This window comes from Coffea arabica, chromosome 10e, assembly GCF_036785885.1.
Source record: "Coffea arabica cultivar ET-39 chromosome 10e, Coffea Arabica ET-39 HiFi, whole genome shotgun sequence".
Classification (NCBI taxonomy): domain Eukaryota; kingdom Viridiplantae; phylum Streptophyta; class Magnoliopsida; order Gentianales; family Rubiaceae; genus Coffea; species Coffea arabica.
The window spans coordinates 1,922,506-1,943,098 of record NC_092328.1 but is presented as its reverse complement, the minus strand read 5'-3'; the positions used below and the strand labels follow the sequence as shown (position 1 = coordinate 1,943,098).

At 34.9% G+C, this 20,593-nt stretch overlaps 2 protein-coding genes across 6 annotated transcripts; both read right to left on the bottom strand.

Moving 5' to 3' along the window:
• Window positions 1-4,561: 4,561 nt before the first annotated feature.
• On the bottom strand, window positions 4,562-10,175 carry LOC113712517 (bifunctional nuclease 1). Of its 4 annotated transcripts, XM_027235996.2 has the most exons (12): window positions 10,069-10,175; window positions 9,659-9,807; window positions 8,576-8,869; window positions 7,562-7,732; window positions 7,393-7,442; window positions 7,243-7,299; window positions 7,070-7,135; window positions 6,894-6,968; window positions 6,261-6,379; window positions 5,521-5,612; window positions 4,886-4,940; window positions 4,562-4,764 (listed from the first exon to the last, which is right to left on the bottom strand). In XM_027235996.2, the coding sequence occupies exons 3-11, from the start codon at window positions 8,859-8,861 to the stop codon at window positions 4,888-4,890; spliced, it is 969 nt and encodes a 322-aa protein (XP_027091797.1). In that variant the 5' UTR covers window positions 8,862-8,869; window positions 9,659-9,807; window positions 10,069-10,175; the 3' UTR covers window positions 4,562-4,764; window positions 4,886-4,887. The 4 variants fall into 4 exon arrangements, with proteins under 4 accessions (XP_027091797.1, XP_071922823.1, XP_071922821.1 ...); XM_072066722.1 differs by lacking the exon at window positions 9,659-9,807 and having other exon boundaries at window positions 10,069-10,153; XM_072066720.1 differs by having other exon boundaries at window positions 9,659-10,090.
• Window positions 10,176-13,760: 3,585 nt separating this feature from the next.
• Window positions 13,761-19,507, bottom strand: LOC113714842 (transcription factor bHLH110). 2 transcript variants are annotated; one of them, XM_027238951.2, is made up of 8 exons: window positions 18,958-19,488; window positions 18,626-18,814; window positions 17,475-18,171; window positions 16,669-16,794; window positions 15,982-16,047; window positions 15,413-15,478; window positions 14,546-14,605; window positions 13,761-14,295 (listed from the first exon to the last, which is right to left on the bottom strand). In XM_027238951.2, the coding sequence occupies exons 2-8, from the start codon at window positions 18,796-18,798 to the stop codon at window positions 14,152-14,154; spliced, it is 1,332 nt and encodes a 443-aa protein (XP_027094752.2). In that variant the 5' UTR covers window positions 18,799-18,814; window positions 18,958-19,488; the 3' UTR covers window positions 13,761-14,151. The 2 variants fall into 2 exon arrangements, with proteins under 2 accessions (XP_027094752.2, XP_071924272.1); XM_072068171.1 differs by lacking the exon at window positions 14,546-14,605 and having other exon boundaries at window positions 18,626-19,507.
• Between the last annotated feature and the right edge of the window lie 1,086 nt (window positions 19,508-20,593).

Genomic DNA, 20,593 nt, shown 5'->3' with positions numbered 1-20,593 from the left:
TATGCCTTGTACCTTTTGCCTAGATCGAATATGCAGTGTATTTATATCCCCACTATCGCTGTCACTTCAACAGCTGCTATTTTACCTGCAAACTAATTAGTTTTGCCTCGAAACCCGGAGACTTGCGAATTTAAACTCTCGACGAATCCTGAAGGAATTATATGTTTGCAAAAGGCTTAGTAAAATATCAAGTTAGTTCTGGTTATTTTTATCGACTCTTGTACACTTTCAATCTTTTTTTCCCTGTAGTTTTGTCTGACTTCAGATTGTATTCGTCCTTGGCAATGGTTTTCTGTTAATTTGCAATAATCAACCAACATGATTCAGATTCAACAAAAAATTAGTGGACCATCTACAGGCAATGGTGATGCAATTATGCCCTTATAAAGACAGCTACACAATGTTAATTTTTTCCAAATTATATAATCTTAGCCTTACTGCAATGAATATTAACAATTTAACATTACGTGCACATTGGCAATAGATTGGCAACAGATGTCACAGTTTCCCGTCTTTGAGGTGCCCATCAAACTTGCCTCTTGTAATTATCAAAAAAAAAAAACTTACCTCTTGTAAAAAGCGACCAATTCAAATAAAAACCCAGCCCAACCAATCTGACTCTTGGACTATTGGTCACCACAAAGACACAAAGACCTTTTAGTTATGTAAGTTAAGAATTTGACCTTTATCTCCTAGCACTTTTCACTTATACGTGACTTCTTCAAATTTAAACGAGTATATAGTATACTCGTCTAGTTCGATGTGATTTAGTCCCTTCAATTTCCATGGTCCAGTTGGGCAGTCCTTTAAATATGCACGAGTAGGAGTAATGTAGAAAATACAAAATGACAAGAAAAAAAAAAAAGGCCTAGCCCACGTTAGACAAAACCTACTTGTGAAGAATAAACGAAGTTTATTTCTTCCATGGAAAAAATAGACTTTATTTCCGAGGTAATTCATGAAATGATACTTTTTCACAAATTGTCACCTTTTTAATCTTTTTTATGCCACCTAAGTTCCTATCTTAAAAATGCTGTGAAGTCTCACATCAATGAACCTCCTCTTTGTTGTAAAGAAAATTTTTACTAACCTCCTTTGAAATTTATGAAGAAAATTTTCACTAACCTCCTTTGAGATTTATGAAAATTATTAGCTCAATGACTTTTTTTATTATTTTTTCCTTTCATGCAAAATTGTCGCCATCCAAAGTTTGGGAAAGTTTTATAGTCATTTTGAGTCCTTAAAAACGAGGTAAGAGTGTAATATTTGAAAGTAGAGGTGTTCTAGGTGAAATTGCTGTCCATTTCAACATTCATACTCAATATATGCATACACAAAAAGCAAAATCCAAGAAAGAAAAATAAAAAAACCAAGGCAATAACAATCCAAGAAAAGACATTAGATGTGTCAAATGCTAAAATATTATTAAAATGTTAATAGCATTTCTTTTTCTTCATGACGAACACGATAGTATTATTTCTGATAACCTGATATCGAATCCAATAGTTTCCAATATAAAGGACCTTGGATGATTAAGTAGTTTGGAGTATAACATTCTTCTCAATTATAACATTTTTTTGTTAATCAATTATGGAATATTATATTTATTGCCCTTTATTTTATCCCTTGAATTTGGTTTTTTGTGTTTGAATTTTGAGTATGAATGTGGAACTTGATAGCCAAGAGGTAGAAAAGACTGAATAAAATTACACCAATAAGAAGGTTCATTTAAGTGAGTTCTCATTGCATTCGAAATGGGAGCTTATATAGCATAAAAAGATTAAAAATGTAATATTTTATGAAACAACATAAGACTTGGAATTTTTTTTTTTCCAAAGAAGGTTGCTTTAGAAATAAATTTGGATAAACGAATAGATTAGTATTTTATTCTTTTGGGGAAAAGTACAAGCAAAAGCATGTACTTCTCCATCTAGTGTCAGTCCAATTCTACATTCGAGGATATCGGGTCCACTGAAAAAGTAAGCATACATATAATCCCGTTTGCCATGGAGGATCGGAGTTTGACTGGTACAGCCGCTTAGTTAACTAGGACACGGGTGCGGTGGGGGACCGAGGGTGGCCGGGCGACTCCTCCCCACCCCCGATGCCCACTAGTCGCCCGGCTCTTCCCCCAGCCGTTGTTCCCCTACAGGATCCTCAGTATCACTTTTTCAGTGGTAATTTAGTGTCACTTCTATATTTATGTCAAGTATCTAATTTATTGAATTTGTCATGTGCTGTTCATTTAAATTTCTTCTACCATCACGTAGTGAATGGGATTGATACTATGCCTGTCAATCGGGTCTAATGAGTCGGGTTTTGATGAGTTCAAACTTAACTCATTTAATTTGAAACATTTTCGGGTTTCGAGCTATGAGTTTCGGGTTCGTAAATGTGAAACTCATACTCAACTCACATAACATTCGGGTTGTGAGACTTAATCGGGCTTAGCCCAAACTCACTTATTACTCCTTAATTTTCTTAATATAATTACTATCACTATTAAGTTGTAAAACTAATTTAACATTTACAAGACTATAATATTAAAATTAAACATGAACAAATAATAGTTCTTAAAAAGTATATAAACCAAAAAATTTTTCAACAATATTTATATTTAATCCATTTAAAATGCATGAAAAATAGTAATAAAACATGCGATCATAAGCTAATACATCTTTAAAAGTTGAAACTTTTTTTTATAATCTTGTGATTTAAATCCAAATATGCTTGATGATTTTTGTGTTTGTAGACCAAAAAAAAATCAACCAATAATATGCTAATACAAAAATTTACTCAACCAATAAGAAAAATTAGAGATTTAGTTATGCATTACTAATATTGGCTCTCAAGAAAACTCATGAAAGAGTCTTTAGATGTATTTTTGTGTTTTATAATTTATATATATTTTTAGTATTTAGTAAAAATATATTTGGATATATAATTATACATAATATCAAAATATAAATATTATATATATAGGTAATTAAAGGGCCGAACCTATATCGGGTTTGAACCTAATAAGGCCCAAGCTCGCTCACATTTAATTCGGGCATAATTTTTAGGTTCAAACTCAGACCGGCTCACTAAATGATCGGGCTCATCGGGCTTTCTGTCGGGCCGAACGAGCCGAGCTCGGGCTGGCCCAGCCCCATTGACAGTCGTAATTGATACTGAATTTGATACCGAATAATGACATAGAGGATCCCAAATGTTCATTCCCAGCCTTTCATCCCCGTCTCATCCCGTTTTCCCCGGGAGGGCACTTGAGAGAATTAATAAAAATTTATCCTATAACTACATTATAGTCAAATTTTAGTCATGAATCAAATATTTAAAATATCAACACATAACTAAATCATTATTCACTGTAATTTTACACTTAAAATCCGTAAAAACAATCAAACAAAAATTATTTAAGTATAATCCAATATGATGAGACATACAACTAAATTTTATTGTGCTTTCTTTTTGGAAAAAAAATGTTATTGTACTAAGTATAATTAAAAATTTAATAAAAATATATTAATAAATTTAGCATAACTAATTAATAATTCCTATTAATATACATATATAATTATTAATATAATTAATGATATTAATTATATTATATACATTAATATATATTATAATACTTATAATTAATAATATTATTATTATAAGTTCATAACTAATCCGTCCCATTTTTTAACGGGAAAAAATGCACACACCCCCCCCTCCCCAAAATCCCATCAACTCCGTAAGCATCCGTCTTGATTGTCATCCCTACATATAATCATTACTATCACCATTTCTCACTACATATTTCACCATTCCTCACTACATATTAATTATAGGTTTGTGGAATATTCATAACCACAATCATATAATTCATTGATCTTCTTTTTCTTTCCCCCTACAGGAAAAGTTTGAACCAAGAGATATCAAATATTTTCCTCGTTTCTTAACCAAGAAAGTCTGAAATTAGATAATGACCAAAAATATATTTTAATTATCCACTTCCTAATTTGAGAAAGGAATTGGTCTAAGCCCAAGGCTCCAAATGAGAACTTATTTCTTGCCTTTCAAACAGTTTGCCATAGGCCTCAATTAACAAAAACGATCACTTCTCATGACAAATAGTGTCTTCAAACTCTGTTGTTGATATGAAAACTGTACTGGATCAATCCCAAAAATATGCCCTAACCCTTGGCAGTGATCAAAGCAGAATCCACCCAAAATTTTTATCAATTCCAAAGTTATGCCTGACCCATAATGGTAACCGAAACCCACCTTAACGTTTGAATTGTAAATTATTTGGAATATTTTTTACTGTAGCACTTTTTGTAACGTGATGTATGTAAGATAAAAAGGAAATTAAAAAACTTAAAAAAATGTATTGAAAATTATAATAATGATGTAAGCAAATATATTTGAACAAATAATCTCCTGTCTAAACTTTTTTTTTTACCCAAAACAAAATAAAAAAGAATACAACAAAAGTGCAGAACAGAGAATAGACAGATAATCCATTTGCCAGAGAAACAGCATAACCTCAAAGAAAGTTGGAAACAAGAATATCTGACCCAGGCAGAAATCACAGTGTTTATAAAGTTCATCGTTGCCATGAAAGTTTGCCTATACATATATTCACAAGCTTTCTACATACATGCATATATTTGAAGGTGGAGATGATGATTCCCAACAATGTCGACTTCATCAACTTCGATCAAATGGGTTTCTATTTACACAATCCGTCCTCCAGCAACATCTCAGCCACAATATCTAGTTTGACGATTTGCATCAAGTAGAATTCATAACAAACAGCAGGAGGTTAGGAAAGTCCGGGGAAGAGGGAAGACGGTGCAAAAATTGGGTAGTAGATTTTAGCTATGAAACATCTTACCACTATGTCCAGTTCCTCTTAGATCGGAGCTGAGTGAGCTTATCCCTCCACAGAGCTGTAGTGTAGCATATTCATAATCAGAACTCAAACGCTAATCAAGACTAACCAATTCAATATCTTGCTGTTAATTTGGAAAACCAGGACAACATGTGATGTATGACAGTGAAATTTCAATTAAATCTTCAAAGTTTCTTCACTTTTGATATCTGTCATGACGAAAAAGCACAAGATGCAGCAACTTTCTGTTGCTTAATATTTGGAAATCCATACCTTCAGTAGTATTTGCAACGGGAAGCCAAGCTTATGGATGAAAACAAAACTCAATCATGAACATTTTTCAATTAAAATGATTAAACATTATCGAGTGACTTATTTGTCTTAGAAGCATTGCAAACTAGTGACACTAACTTTTGTCAATCAAACAAAATTCCATACTTCACCTGGAGTTGGCTTTGATGTTTTCTAATAGGTAATCACATTGACACACAAAAAGCAACAAAAGTTGCAAATTTACTACAACTAAGTTTAGTACCAGAATACATCAGATAGAAGAGGTACAAGACTCTGCACTATATATTCTTATCTAACCTACAAACCAGAATGATGTACCACAAATATGTGATCAAAAAGTCTACCTGCGTCACGGTAGCGTTCCTCAACAGCAGCAATCAGCATGTTGCGCAAGAGATCAAACTCCTTTGTTTCAATGCATGGTTGGCCAGAAGGTCTGCATCGAGGTGACAAGATTTCATTATGTTGTTCCTTTGTAAAGAAAGACACCATTAAACGAAAAAACTACATCTCAACATGTAACAATAATTACGTTTTTTAGTTCTTCCCCAAGTTACCAGGAGATTGTTTGCCTTCAAGGAAACTAAGATAAACACAATCACATATCCATCTGATCCACTGACCAAAATTGAACCGCTAAGTTGCATGTTTGGTACGTTATATAGTAGAGTGGCCAACTATTAGGTTTTTTGCCAAATTGTTAATCATGCAGTTTAAATAGCATAGCCTCAGCATAACACAATTATAAGGTCCACCCCATCCCAAAACCAATGCCCCCAAATTCCCTCCCCAGGGGCCCCAAGCCCCTCTTTTTATAAGCAGCTTCCCCAAATTCGCATTGGAACAAATTTGATGGTTAAAAATTTTATACTTGTTGCACATCAAAATGTTTACTGTTGATAAAAAGATTGACTTTGCAGTAGTATTTTTGTTGCTCGACATGGTTATCATTTCCTCCCATTTAAATTAACAAATTTTTGGCACCATCCAAAGTCATTTTTTAAGGAACAAGACACATTAAATTGGAAAAACACTCAACGAAGCATGTAGCTTTTCTAAGTTGTAAGGGAATACAGAAGATTACCTATCCAGTTCTGTAAACAAAAATCCATCTGAAGCCGCAGCCTGCATTGATGGCTTTGCTGATTCAACAATCCTCATGCCATCACTATACGCCAGGTATTTGTTGACTTGTATTGGCACCTAGAAAAATGCAGATAATATGACTTAGGAGCCATTATTAAGGATGAAGCACATCATTTTGCTCAGATAAGAATAGAAATTTCGGCTAGTTTTTCTCTCTCTGGAGACTCATGATTATCAAATCAAGAAATTAAATGTAATTAAAGACAATAAGAACTACTTTCCCATTGAAAGACTGATTGACCATGACAAGTAGGCTTGTTCAGGTTGGACCAGATCCTAAGTACCCCTTAAATTATTGGTTGGGTCATCTAACACTACTGGATCCATGTTACATTGTTACTAGCACTTAATAATAAAGTGCATGTACTTTAGAAATTTACAATACAAATTTCCCCTTGTTTTTTTAATACGGCATTTTATGCAATAAATAAAATCGATAAATTACTGGCATTTCATCATTTACATAACAATTATCAATATTCCAAACTGGAAAGCATTGACAATCACCTTCAAATGCATAGCAAAGATATCAAACAAATATCACATCTATTCAGTGTTTACTTCAATTTACCTTGCATCTCACAGCAATATTAATTGCATCTGAGGGTCGAAGGTCAAAGCTGATAGTCTCAGTTTCATCACCCAACTGACATCATCACAACCATAAAATCAAAAGAATAAAAAAGAGGCACCTCTTAAATAGAACACAAATTTCAATTTGACCAAATAGAGATTGCACTTTGGTACCTTTGAGATATATAACTGAGCAAAATATGCTTCATGGACTCTCTTAGTCACACGAACAAGTTTCACCTAAACAAGAGGCAAGCAAGTAAACAAGATCAGAAATAGGATGGAAACGGTATAACAATTTGTTGGAGCAAACAGTAATTCAGAAAAGAGAACAATTACAAACTTACTGTGTACCCCATCTTATCAATCATTTCCTTAACCACTTGGTACATTGTGGGTCTAGCCTGAAGTAAACAATTATCTTGTCATTCACAACCTATCAAGTGATCCCAATTTCAAGGCTAAGAGTCTAAAAGGTGTGCAAAAATAAGACTCACAATTTGGACATTGCGTATAGCTGCCATAAGGAGCACACTTGGCATCTCCACTGATACAGCCAATGAATGGTCACAAAGATAAATCAAAAGAACAATGAGTACAAAAAATAAAAGCCTCTCCTAGTAAACTAATTCTCTTGGAGAATGATAAGTATTATAAAATACGTACAAACAATGATCGGAAGAAGAAGACCAGTCCCATCTTCCATCTTCAGAACAATTGCAGGATGTGGAGCATAATCAGGTAGATGCCCACTCTGGGGGTTGTTATGCACGCATCTTAAATGCCTACCATCCCTCATCTTGACCATGAAACCATCTGGGCCACTCCTCACCTCAACTGCAAAACATAAACAAGACAGAACTATCAGGAACACTTCATATCCCATTAGATCTTCAATGCTTGCTAGTAGAGCAAACATATATAACACGATACTTCCACCAAGATAACTAAAGGATACATCAAAAAACACTACTATCAGAGCAATCCTATACATAAGATTATCTGAACATAAACAAAACAGAACAATAGGGACATTTGACATCCCTTAATATCTTCAATACTTGCTAGTATAGTACACATGAATGACACAGTACCTCCTAACCAATCAAATTAACACTAAACTCTGCCAAGATAACCGAAGGATACATCATAACAGTCACTATAAAAACTTCTTTTTAACACTACTACCAGACAATCCTGCTCATAAGAAAATCTGGACCTAAATGACAAGGTCGCTTGTGGTCTCTTTTCAAGAGCAGTTTTTCCTTAACTCCTATTTTATTACCAAAGAATTGAAAAGTAGAAACAGATAGTCTCAAAGCTGACTATATGGGTTGTTAATCAGACGAGTCGTCGGACACGCTTCAGAAAGAATGAAAAATGCAAATCTTCCTCTCTTCCACCCTATATGTAGGCGACAAACAAAATAACAACAAAGCCCAAATTTTGTCATGTCTTTTCTTCCTTTTCCCAGTAAGGCTACTTAACCTTCAATTTACTAGTTGAATGAACCGTATCATTTTTCTCCACTGCCATTAATCCCAGACAAGAAAAGAAACATTCATATGCGAAACTCACAATAGAAAATATCAAACCTGACAAATGCAACTGTAAATGGATCCAACTCCAAGACGTGGAACGTAAAAGAATTATATTAAAAAACTTTCAACACAAGTAAACCTGCTTCTACCACACTGGAATTTACGTAATCTGCATCATTCTCACTGAAATTTCCTGCCTTGCTACCATTGCCATTCGATGAAGAACTGAAGGTACACCTGATCACCTTTGTCTGGCGAGGTGTTTGATTTGGTACATTGAACCTATTATTCACTTGAAGCCCAAAGAATCCACCTCTAACTAATTTAGCAGCCTGTCCCAAAGGTGTATAAAAAGGTACAGTGTAAACTCCAGTTTGTTTAGCACGAACCACGGGGCAAACCACCGGCCCTTGTAAAGATGCCATCTTTGCTCCTTTGAAAGGCATCAGAAAACAAAAAAATTAGAGAGGGGGAAAAGCATCTAGTAATACAGATTCATCATTGGAAGTGTTAACAAGATACGACCATCATCCCCTCACAAACATGGGTTAGCAAACTTTAGTATCAGATAATACAGAATTATCCAGTGCGAAGAAGTACTTTTTTCACCCTTCGTCCGAATTATTAGTCAGGATATTCAGAAACAAAGTTGAATGTTTCCCAATTCATAACAACTTAACAGCCGATAAATTACCAACAAAATTTTACCTTCGCAAAAACACAGTCTCTTCTTCTAATTCCTCTGAATTTATTATTATCGCAGGCCAACATAACTGATAATTTACAAAATCCTTTCAGATAAAATCTTTTTTACTTCAAAGTTAACAGTATTCCATTCAGATGAAAGAAGCATGAATCATTTCTCATTCTTTTCCACTTCTCGCATACACTCACGAGTCACAACCATCAGATACAGTCAGTTTTCTCAGAGGTTTTTCTAAAATTTAGCTAAATTCAACCCAGATTCGGACAATCTCATGCATGGATCAGCTCAATTCTTTCACCGGTATCCTCCTTATATTACAATCGATCACTATAAATACTTGAGTCAAATTAACTCAAGATTCAATTTTGCACAGGTAAACAGTCGGAATCACAGATGATTAATAAACAATTAATGAAGAAAACAAATGGGCCTAACTATCTCACTTAAAACAACTTTTGGCTATTTCGAAAAATATATATGATGAAAGTTGTATCATCGAACCATCCGTGTTCAGACCTGAAGCTGGATAATAAGAAGCTGCTGATCTTGTACAAAATTTAATAATCAAGAGTTTGGCTTCGGGTCGACAATTACAACAGCAGTCTTCAAATTCCCAATAACTCTCCAAGAGCCAACAAGATCTCAGTAAAGATCTCACTGAAAATCTTCAAAAATGATAAAGGGGTTGAGAAAATCAAGAAGATTATTAAAATGGAAAAAGAAAGAAGGAATTCACTACAGCAGTAAATGGAAAGCAGAGGCAGTGGCAGCTGCAGAGGAAAAGGGAGGAAGGGAGGGACCGACAGAGAAGACAGGATAAAGGAAAGAAGAGAAGGTGTGAGAGAGAGAACAGAAATAGTCTTCCAAGTATGAGAAGAGGAAATAGATAAGAGATTCTTTTTCTGTATTGCCTATCTGAGACGTACCAATTCTGCAGTCTACACTCCTGCAGTTTCTTGCTATTGGCAAAGATATTTAATGGAATAGAGCGTTCACTTCGTCAGACCAGAGTCTCAGTAACCATTGACACCAACATAGAGTTGCCGAAGGACCTCAAGTCCCTGGGGGGGGTTTGGGTTTGGTTTATAAGTCCCTGGAAGGACCTCAAGAGTTGCCGGCTTTTGAGGTTTCTTCTGGGATTAGGTTTATAAAAGCCGAATTTCTAGACTTCAGTTTAGAAAAGGTCAAGATTGACACCATTTTGGCATATAGCCCATGGTTTGATCACATCCGTTAAGCTCTGTGATTCCCTCCGTTAGACTCTTTTGATGGAATTATCAATTTGGCCTGTGTCTGTTTCTCTTTCACTCTTTTCGTGTATCTTGACTTAAATGCACCAACTTTAGAACATTTAATCAACTTGGAGTTGTAAAAATTAACCATGTGGATTTAGATGGACATGCAAATTTACCGGATCTAATTCAATGAATTGAAAATAAGGGGACGAATTACGAAAAAATTTCACGAATTCTACCACAATGTATCGTGATGATAAACTATTAAATACGCTAAATCACATTTTTAATCTATATTGGTCGGCATTCTCTGTAAAACTCAATCTATGTTGGTGATGTTTGAACTAAAGTTGTATTTACTTTATTAGTCGATATAATTATCTGAGTCGATTATTTAATTTTTCACGTGGCAATCCTGCATTCCATTAATATAGCTAATCTACTAATAATGATAAGAAAAAGCCAGGTATAATAAATATTTATAAAATCTTTTAAATTTCATACTGTTCTCTAATTTATTAACAACTACAAAAATAATACTACCTATTTATAAATTACAAGGAAAAGAATAAGTATGTTGCAAGACATTGAAAAAATTGTATGCTGTCGAACGAAAAGCTTTTGAAAAATACTTTAACATGGTGAAATGTAAAACCTACAATTAGAAATGCATATTAATGACAATTAATGTCAAAAAAAAAAGTAGAAATTCCACAAGCATAAAATTTTAAGGGACATTAAGTAAAGACAAATGAGTTTTTTTTATTGTACAGCTTAATAGCTAATTTCTTATAATTTTGAATTCCTTTCTAATTCTATATATAAAATCATACTAATATATATTCATTTGCCACTCTTTTTCTTTTGAAACACTAGAAAAAAAGAAGTCACATTGGATGTTAAAGTGTCTACGGCGTAACATATTACCAAGGCTATTTATGACCTTTCATGAAAGATCTAAAAGTGCTGGTTTGGATGGCGTCAGCAACAGGTTACTGACAGGAGCCGCACTGCCGGCGGTCGAGGATATCCATCACTCCAAAGGTGTGGATGACTGCCACGTATTCGGCTACTCCAACCGAGATGATCAGGATCTGGATAAGGTTACTTCTTAGTTCTTACAAACTCAGGGTCCCCTTGCGCAAAATTCCAGGGACCCAATTTTAGATGCCAGAACCTCCATCTTGATCTTAAGTTGTTGAAAGTTGACGGATGGGGATCAAATCACGACCTCTTCTGTATAGCCATGAGCACATCTGATCTCCATCGCTAACTACCCTTTTCGCTGTGATTAAATAATTGTTATTTGCACAAAATTTATTTATTTTTATAACAAATATATTTTTTGACTTAGGTTTTTATCTCGCTTACATGATAAAAAATGTTATAATAATCATTTTAAATAATAATTTATATAAAGTTCTGTCCAACCCATATTGAAGGGGGCAGGGGATAATCCCCACCATTTTTTTCTTTTTCTTTTTTTTTTGTTTTGTTTTGTTTTATAAAGTTTGACTTTTGAACCTTGTTGTATTCTAAAGGTTGTGCGTTGGCAGAAAACATTTGTTATAGAGGTTGCCGGTGGAAATTTGATTCATACTAATTGAGAATTTGTCTTTCTAGATAACTTGCACCTTAATTAAAGACAAGAAAATCAATGGCCAACAATATGATGTTGGCAACAACCAATTTACAAAACCAAAACTGTTTATGCTATTCTAGTCAAGAATAGCTGTTTAAATTTGGCATAAGCACAAGGACATCTGACCTCCAATATTTTTTTATTCCCTAAAATTATAGGCAATAGGTAAAGGGTAGAACTTAAGGAGTGAGAAGGAAATAGACGGGATTTGAACCCAGACTCCTAATATTTGAGGTCTTAACTTATCCACTAGATCAATGTTTCATCAGCATACGATCTCAAAGTAGTAACTATGATTTTTTTTTTTTTTTTTTTTTTAGAAAAGTTGGGATATTGAGTGTGTTTGGATAATTTTCGGATTACTATGAAGTGATATTGAGTTGTGAATCTTGCTAGTAATTAGAAAAAAATTAATTTCTAAGGTTATTTGGTTGATGGAAAATGTTTAGCTCGTGGAAAGTTGATTAATTGTGCTGGCCAGATAACTTGCTTCTTACGCAATGACAAGCGAATCAATGATTGGTTCATTACAAAATTAAAGATGTGGACAGCAATTAAAAACGAAAACCGAAATTGTTTATTCCATTATAATTAGAGTAGCTGCCAAATCTTGGATAAATGTTTTGAACTTAGGGCTCACGAATGTGGATCGGATGGCTATTAATTTGTGAAATTTGGCATAAAAAATGATTGGGACTTCAATTCATTGACAACTAACATAGGTGCCCAAATCACTCTTGCTTTTTTTTTGTGTGGGGTTAGTTGAGTTCAACTTTTAGTTATATATGGTGTTTAAGAATTTGCGCAAGGCGGAAATAGAACTCATGAAGTCGTACGGTTAAAAGTTTGGGCGTGAGTTCCGCATATAAATGGAGGCACGTTCTCACAGATGGGGCGGTTTATTTGGCTGTAGTTACAAAAAGATGAGATAGGGTAGAAGAAAAAGGGATCCGTGCTGCGTATCCTTTCCTTATACCACACAAGAATGAGTTGCATTCGAAGAAGGAGGTTTAAATTTCAACCATACGAACAGGAATTTTTTTAGAAATATGGAATATTGTGTAATTTTTTTAAAAATTTTTGGTACAATTGAGGGCAGCATGTATTTAGATATATTTATCGACATACTCTCGTTTGGTACATTTAAAGTTTTGATCTATGGATACATCTAAGTATTTCTGAAATATGAAATTATTTTACAATCATTTTTCATATAAACTTGTGTGTTGGTGTAATTATTGAAATGGTGTTATAGACACATTTAATTAAAGTGTGGCTTTTGTTGTGCAATTAACACAATAATATATTAACACGTTGCGTAATAAATAATTAACATGTTGCTATAACTAGCCGTGTTGGAGGGTATTCCTTTATCTGAAACAACTTATGTCTTTTTTTGGACGATTTTCAACTGATATTTGTAGGGATCTTTTGGGAATAGTAAAATTCTAAAAGCATTGATAAAGTAAAGTGTACGAGTGTGTGCTGTAATTAGGATGTACTATTATTAGTTTTGTCATATTTGATGACTATTTCTTTCTAAAATATACTATTATTTATCCAATGAAAAATTTTCTTTAACCATAGGTATCAAACGACCGCGCGATGCTTGGCACTCCCCCCTAGTATTCTCCCATATAAGATTGCAATTTTCTTTGTTCAATTTATTTATTTATTACGGAGAAGATATGCTTGCAAATTTATGTCCCGCGCTTTGATTGCTAGCCAAGAAAGCATCTAATTCTTGTACGAAAGGCAAGCAGGCATTTATTTCAGAAAATAAATAGAAAAACTAGAAACTAGTTTACATGAAGGTGGATCATGGACACCACTCCAGCTAGTGTTAAATCTCAAATCATATATTGACTCTTAATGGATCAAACTTGGTCCATCCTGGGCTTTGTTTTTCAATGCTGTTTGGTTTCAGAATGACCAAATTTGCTCCACTAAAGCTTGCAATTTGCAATCATTCTCACAAAGGCAGTCAAAAGGTGGAAGTAAACATGCATCAACGCAAAATGTTGGGCAAAGATTGAGCAGCAGCACTGCCTTGCCCAGTTGCCCCCCGCCTAATTTTGTCTTTTCGATTTGAAATAGTAGCCCGCTGCCAAATGGAGGCGGAGGCCTCTAACTCAAGTGCCACCACCGAAGCTAGGCGGCGGCCAGACGCCCCCGCCACCGTCAGCCACATAAGACAAGCACGACATTGGCACCAGGCACAGCCCTCGGCTTCGGAGATCTCGTTTTCTTTCTTCACCTCCGTTCTCCACAGCACCCTGAAAATATATAACGCACCACCTTTTCAGATACTTGCAATTGACTCAATTTCTTACACCAAGCTGCCTGCCTAATAGGCGGAAAAACAAAAGCGATGCAACTTCTTTTATTTTTAACTTTTCCTTTGAAAATAAATAAATTCCAACAAGAAGAGAATAAGAAGACAAGAATTAAAAGAAACAAATTAATTTTCTTCGCTTTTTTTTTTTTTTTCTCTTTTATAAATGTAAGTGTTTCCCATTTGCTTACCCCATGCACGGTTCTACTGGACTTGTTGCGCGACGACTTTAGATATGGGACGCTCAGTGTCTACAATAAAGAGCAGAACAGTAACTCAAGGAGAAATTATGCAAACCAGAAGATATGTAATTATCATCATCATATATATATATATATGTCAAGAAATTAGTTTCCACACTCAGGGGATGATGATCACTGTTCAGCTGCTGGACCTGTCGCCCTCAACAGTCCTTATCTTCCTTAGAGCGTGTGATGCTATAGATACTTAAGCTCACTCCTTAATAATGAATGGTGATTCTTCCGATTAGCTTAGCGTGTTCGAAGAGTGGTTTTATCATTTATGGAAATAGGCAGAAGAACAAATTTGTGGGCTCAATGCATGGTTTTCCCGAGCATATGGGCAGTGCTAACTGTTGAAATTTAGTCACATGATCAAATATATACAAATTAAAGATGATATGTATGATGCATGTTGTGGTATATGCTAGATTTTTTTTTTTTCTCAAACACAAAATATCTTACTCTTTTTATTCATCTTAGAACAGTAGCGATACTTGTTCCGTCTTCTTGATTGAAAAAGTAGCAATATCTTACTCTTTTTTGATTTTTGAATGAACCAAAATCTGGCATCTCTGCAAAATTTATTATTGTCTTAATGGTACTCAGTGACACAGTAGTATTATGCAGCACAAATTTGAGATAATAATGTCTAGTCAGATTAGTACAGCTACTGTTAGACAAAAGCAGTGATAATACACATGGTTTTGGTAACAGGAGCAGTGGAATTATGCATGAGGCTGCCTAGATACAGTGAGCTGTGTCACAAAAAACCAGGGACCAGGAAGAAGAATGTTTCTGTAAGGTGCAAGAAGGTACCTCAACTTGGTTTTGAAGGAATTTGATATACCCGATGGCCTCCATTAGTACGGATGCTGTGTCAGTCTGCAATATTCTCCATTCCACGTGATTGGGAAAATAAAACAAATTACTTGTAGAAAACCAATAGATTCTTCGTGGTACACGAAATTAATTAAGAACAAATTAACTAGATGCAACCTTAATGTTCTCTCCAAGCCATCCATAAGACAACCTTAAAGCTTAAGCATGTTGAGCAAGCATGCAGTTTTTTGGCTGTATCTAATGACTACTAAAATTCCTGATCCACACCCTTTAGGCAGATGGTACTTAAATTAGGCTTTAGCGCGTGATTGGGAAAATCAGCAGAATTTTCGTCCTTGTACATATGATAGATCTACTTCAATGCCCCAAAAAGTAATCAACATGTTGGAATCACAATCAGCAGATGGCAACTCCGAAGTGCAAAGCTCTAACAGCTGTTCATCAATAATATGCCAATCTATGATTCTACGGCTATTACAACTTTTACGCTTTAATGAAGTCTTTCCATGATTAAACGCTAATTAATTTGCAAGATAAAGAAGTACCTTCCCAAAGGGTGCTACCAACTGTTGAAGAGCTGCAATTCTGTCTCCTAGCTTTTCTTTTCTGACCTGGTTCAAATGACAAATCATATACCGTGAATATATGAGAATCATGTGATGGTTAAAAGTAGTCCCAATTAACAAAAGTTATGGCGGATTAATTCCAACTTGTAGTATCAAATTATTCTACATGCAAACTTTAATGCGACTCCTCGAAATAAGTTGAATTCCTTTTGGCATTTACTTATTCTCCTTGACAATATACTGAAACAACTTCTTTACTCAGATTTAAACATTTTTACTGTTTAGATTGCTTTTTTTTTTTTTGGAATTTTTATAGAAAAAATGTATTGTAACAATTTGATATATGTGAGATAAAAAGGTAATTGAAAAATGTGTTCACAGAAAAATATAAAAATTTTTCAATGAAAAATCACAATCCAAATAATGAATTCTCTACTCTTATTGAATGTAAAATATTCATTAGAAGCAAGCTGTCAAAAACCAAAATCTATCATATTAAATTATGACAAATAGGATAATTTCAGGGTATAAAATTCTTCTTCTTCTTCTTCTTCTTCTCTTCTCTTTTTATTTTTTCATTTTGGAAGAAATTTAAGGGTATAAGTTCATTTAGTCTAATGTAAACAAAAGCATTTCTATGATGATACCTAAATAATAGTTCATTACCTTAAAGGGTGGGCAGGAAGCTCGGGACTCTGATCTTGATCTCTTCGGTGCTGCTTGAGGTACCTTTGGTTCCAGACTAATGTCGGACCATTTTGTTTCTGTTACTCCATTGCTTAAGGGTGTTATCTTCAATAAACAATAAGCAAAACTTAGCTAAATAACCCTAGGTAGACATCATATCAAACTCGAATCAAAAGGGCCGAATTTCTAAAAGAAGTTAACGGAAAAGGAAAGGAGAAAAAAAAAAGATCGGTACAAAGTATAAAGCTGATCAAGTAGCCTTTAATTACAGAAAAAGAAGAAGCTTTTCTTTTGATTAGGGATCATTTTATTCAAAAGAAATAGGAAAAAATTCTCACTTTTTTTTTTTTCCTGGTCAAATCATCCAAGGGAAATCTAGTGTAGTATACGAATCTCGTCTGTTCTCTTACCAGTCTTCAAAATGACTGTACATAAATGCTTCTATCAGAATATTTACTATTCATGTCTAAAATTGTCACGTCAAACGTTGGCAGATGGACAAAAAAAAAAGGAATACATGCGAGCAAAAAGAAAAGGTAACCGAAATCATGTTAAGAATCTATCCCATTTTGGATAAAGGCTGATTTTTCCAGAGGAACTACCATGCTCAACACGAACTAAAAGAGGTAGTTAATTTAACATCTCATGAACTATATGTTTACTATCGATATAGAAATTAGTGTATACATGAATCACCATTTGGCCAGGAAACGACACATGCATGCGTAGAATTACTTCAAATTGGAGCCGTAGGAAGATACACAAGGGAAAAAGAACACACTCACATTGCTAGGTTCCGATATTGGCATTGGAATTGATTGACTCAAGTAATCATATCCGTAAGAAAGGCTTCCATTCTTGGAAAGACCGAGCTGATCTACCATAGGCAGGCAAAAAATCCCACTAAATCTTGCTGAATTTACGAGATCCAAAGCCTGGGAATTCATATGGAACGAGCTAGAGTTCGCCAAAGATGTTTGATTAATCTCTGAGACGTTTATGGTAGGATATATCTGACTGAAGGTTCCTCTTTTAGGTGTAGCTCCCAGACTTGAGCTAGAAGAAGTACTACAGTACAATTCCCCGGGACAAGATCGATGAAAATCATTATTTCGATCTCCAGAAGACAATGATCTAAGCAAAAGCTTAACATTTGGATCGTTTATTTCCCTGTACTCGCTCCTTCTATAATCAGTGGCCTGAATTGGTAGCTGTACGTCTTCTACGCTTGATGATGGGCTGCTAATCATTTCGCTAAAATTTGAGTAGGACTCTGAAAACTCTCGCTTAATCATCTCAAGCTGCAAATCATGGGAAGACTGATTGGTGAAATTATTTCCTCTACTACCATTAGCCCAGCTGAAGCTGAAGTCTTGAGTCATGGAACCATTGAGAGAAGACACAAGGATATCGTTTTCCAGCCTTGGGTTTCTTGAATTTAGGATGGCCGTATTTGCAGCTGAACCAAATCCAGCGCTATTCCTACAAAAGAGATTATAGAAAGAAAAAAAAATTGAGTGGAGCTAAGAACCCTAAACCCTAGTTAAGTGAAAGCAATAAAGAAATAGCTTAAAACTCAAGAGTGGTTTGGTGATTCCTTCACTCATATTTTCTTCCACACACTCCAGTGGACTGCATAAAATCATAAGCCTTTTTCTTTTTTGGCATTTCCCGAATTCAAGAGTTCAAGAAAACATGAAAAAGTTAAGTTCGAGCTTGAAAGCACTTTTTGAAAGACGTACGTACAAAATATAAATCAATAGAGAATGTGAAAAAAAAGGGAAAAGAAGAGATAGATTCCAAGTGCGATGAACAATCATAATGGTGTAGTAAAGTAGCCAAAATATCATCATTACCTCATGTAAAGTAAACTTAGTTGTGGGCTTAATTTGTTGGCGAACGTTTGTATCTTTTAGAGAGAGAGAGAGAGACTTACAAGTTGGTGTTTGGGGTCCAGGCATGAGAGCTTAGGGCAGCACCAAAACCTGAAGCGCCTAAAGTAGTAGTAGAAGTAGAAGTAGAAGAAGAACCAACAAGCTGATGACCTTGAAGAGGATGTTGTTGTTGGAGGTGGCGGTGGTGATGAGGGATTTTTGAAGTAGATTCCATTATGAGAATAATGATACTGATATATATTTAAATCACGTGAAAATCCCAAGAAGTAACTGAATTAATTTAAGCAGGAAATGTAATCAAATCTAAAGAAATCCTTGCTAGCTCTAAGCAAAGAAACACTAGTTCTTGATCAGGTGTCACCCACAATCATACCTTGCTTTGCTTGCTTTTAGCAACTTTTCATAGTTTTCCTCTTTACTCTTTCAAAGTCCCTTCTTAAAGCAGCCTTGAAAAGAAAGAAAGAAAGAAAGAGGACTTGAAATGAATAATCTTTCTGCTCAGACCTTCAACACTCTCTTTCGATGAATATATTTATATATATTTTTTCCCTTTCACTTTTCAGTCAACTTTTCGGACCATCTCACACACAAAATAAATAACAATATCATCTCTCTTTCCTTTTGCTCTGTGAACTATGGTGGCACTTTTACACTCTGCAATTACAGGAGGATGATTATGGTTTCCCTACGCGATGATTAAGATCTCTGCCTTCGATCCCAAGGCTTTCAACAAAAGTCTGAGGAGGGAAATGATGGTGGTCATGCCTTCTCTCATAGCCACATGTTCTAGGCCTTTATATTGTATTCGGTTGGTATCTAATGGAGGCAAGCACACAGGAGCCCCAAAGGGTGGATAGATAATGGACATCTTGGTCTGGCTCCTTTGTATTCTCCTCCTCAATGAATCCTAGTGGTCCATGTATCGAAAGGTAAACACAAACGAGGGAAAAAGAGAGAGAGAAAATAGAACAAGGACAAGGTAATAAACATTTAAAATGTAATTGCAAAAGAGAAAGGATAAAGCTAGAAACTTAATTGCGTGTAGCATTTCATTTGCTAATACGTACTAATGGCGTTACTTTTTTAACTACAAGTAAAGCCAGCAGTAAATCCTTATAGCCCTCCTCCATCCACTTTGGTTCAAGCCTTTTATTTCTTTTCCCCTAGCTAGGCTTCTAGCCTTATGCTTCTGTCATATCTATACAATAACAAAGATGTGCGCATCATTAATTTAATTTTTAAATACGCCATGGACAAAATCTTATAATGTTTCGAACCTCAAATGTTGCCTTTAAGATCATAGAAGATTAATATTATTTCACCAGCTCTAATGGAAATATTTAGGTGAATTATCAAAGCATTGAAATAGATGTTGCAACTCCTTTTCTTTTTCCCCCCAGAAAAGTAAGAGACGCCGAGTTCTTACCTTGTGGTCTGGCTTAATTATCAGGCGAAAGCTAGCTTCAGTACTTTTTTTTTTTTTTTTTCTATATCCTTCAAATTTCCAACAATCTCTTTTGCAAATGTTGGTGAAAACTCTAGAATTCTTCAAGTACCTTTTTCCCGCAACGAGCTTAATTAGTGCTAGCTTAAAAGACACGTTCCAATGTACCACGAACGCAAAAGGATTCCATTTGGCCACAAAAAAACAATGAGACGGGGGATTATCCAGTAAGACTAATAAATAATAATGAGTAAGAGTTTTGTTTTTTTTTCTGGCGATTTCTTCAGTTACGTACAGGAAAGATGTGCGCATATATAAAGAACTCTCGTCAACGAATTGTGAAAGTCTTCGCGGAGCGATAGAGTGGCAATAGACCCAAGAAGAGTGAACATGAAAAACATATTTGTGGGGGGACCATTGAGAACTGAAAAGGCCACATTTTGTTATTGTACTTGATGGCATTATTACTCCGCAGGAAATCCCACGCTATGCAAGGACAGCAATTTGATGATCATAATAATGATGTCAAATTGACCTTCCTATGACGTCATCTTTCTCTTAGGTT

Excerpts from the sequence above, each read along its gene's own strand:
- LOC113712517 (XM_027235996.2), bottom strand. The coding sequence starts at position 8,861 with ATGGCATCTTTACAAGGGCCGGTGGTTTGCCCCGTGGTTCGTGCTAAA. Across the intron at positions 5,613-6,260 it reads TTGTTTACAGAACTGGATAG|ACCTTCTGGCCAACCATGCA; the intron begins GTAATCTTCTGT and ends ACCTCGATGCAG. Across the intron at positions 4,941-5,520 it reads GGAACGCTACCGTGACGCAG|CTCTGTGGAGGGATAAGCTC; the intron begins GTAGACTTTTTG and ends GCTACACTACAG.
- LOC113714842 (XM_027238951.2), bottom strand. The coding sequence starts at position 18,798 with ATGGAATCTACTTCAAAAATCCCTCATCACCACCGCCACCTCCAACAA. Across the intron at positions 16,048-16,668 it reads CTTCCTGCCCACCCTTTAAG|GTCAGAAAAGAAAAGCTAGG; the intron begins GTAATGAACTAT and ends CATTTGAACCAG. Across the intron at positions 14,606-15,412 it reads TCCTTCAAAACCAAGTTGAG|ACACTGAGCGTCCCATATCT; the intron begins GTACCTTCTTGC and ends TCTTTATTGTAG.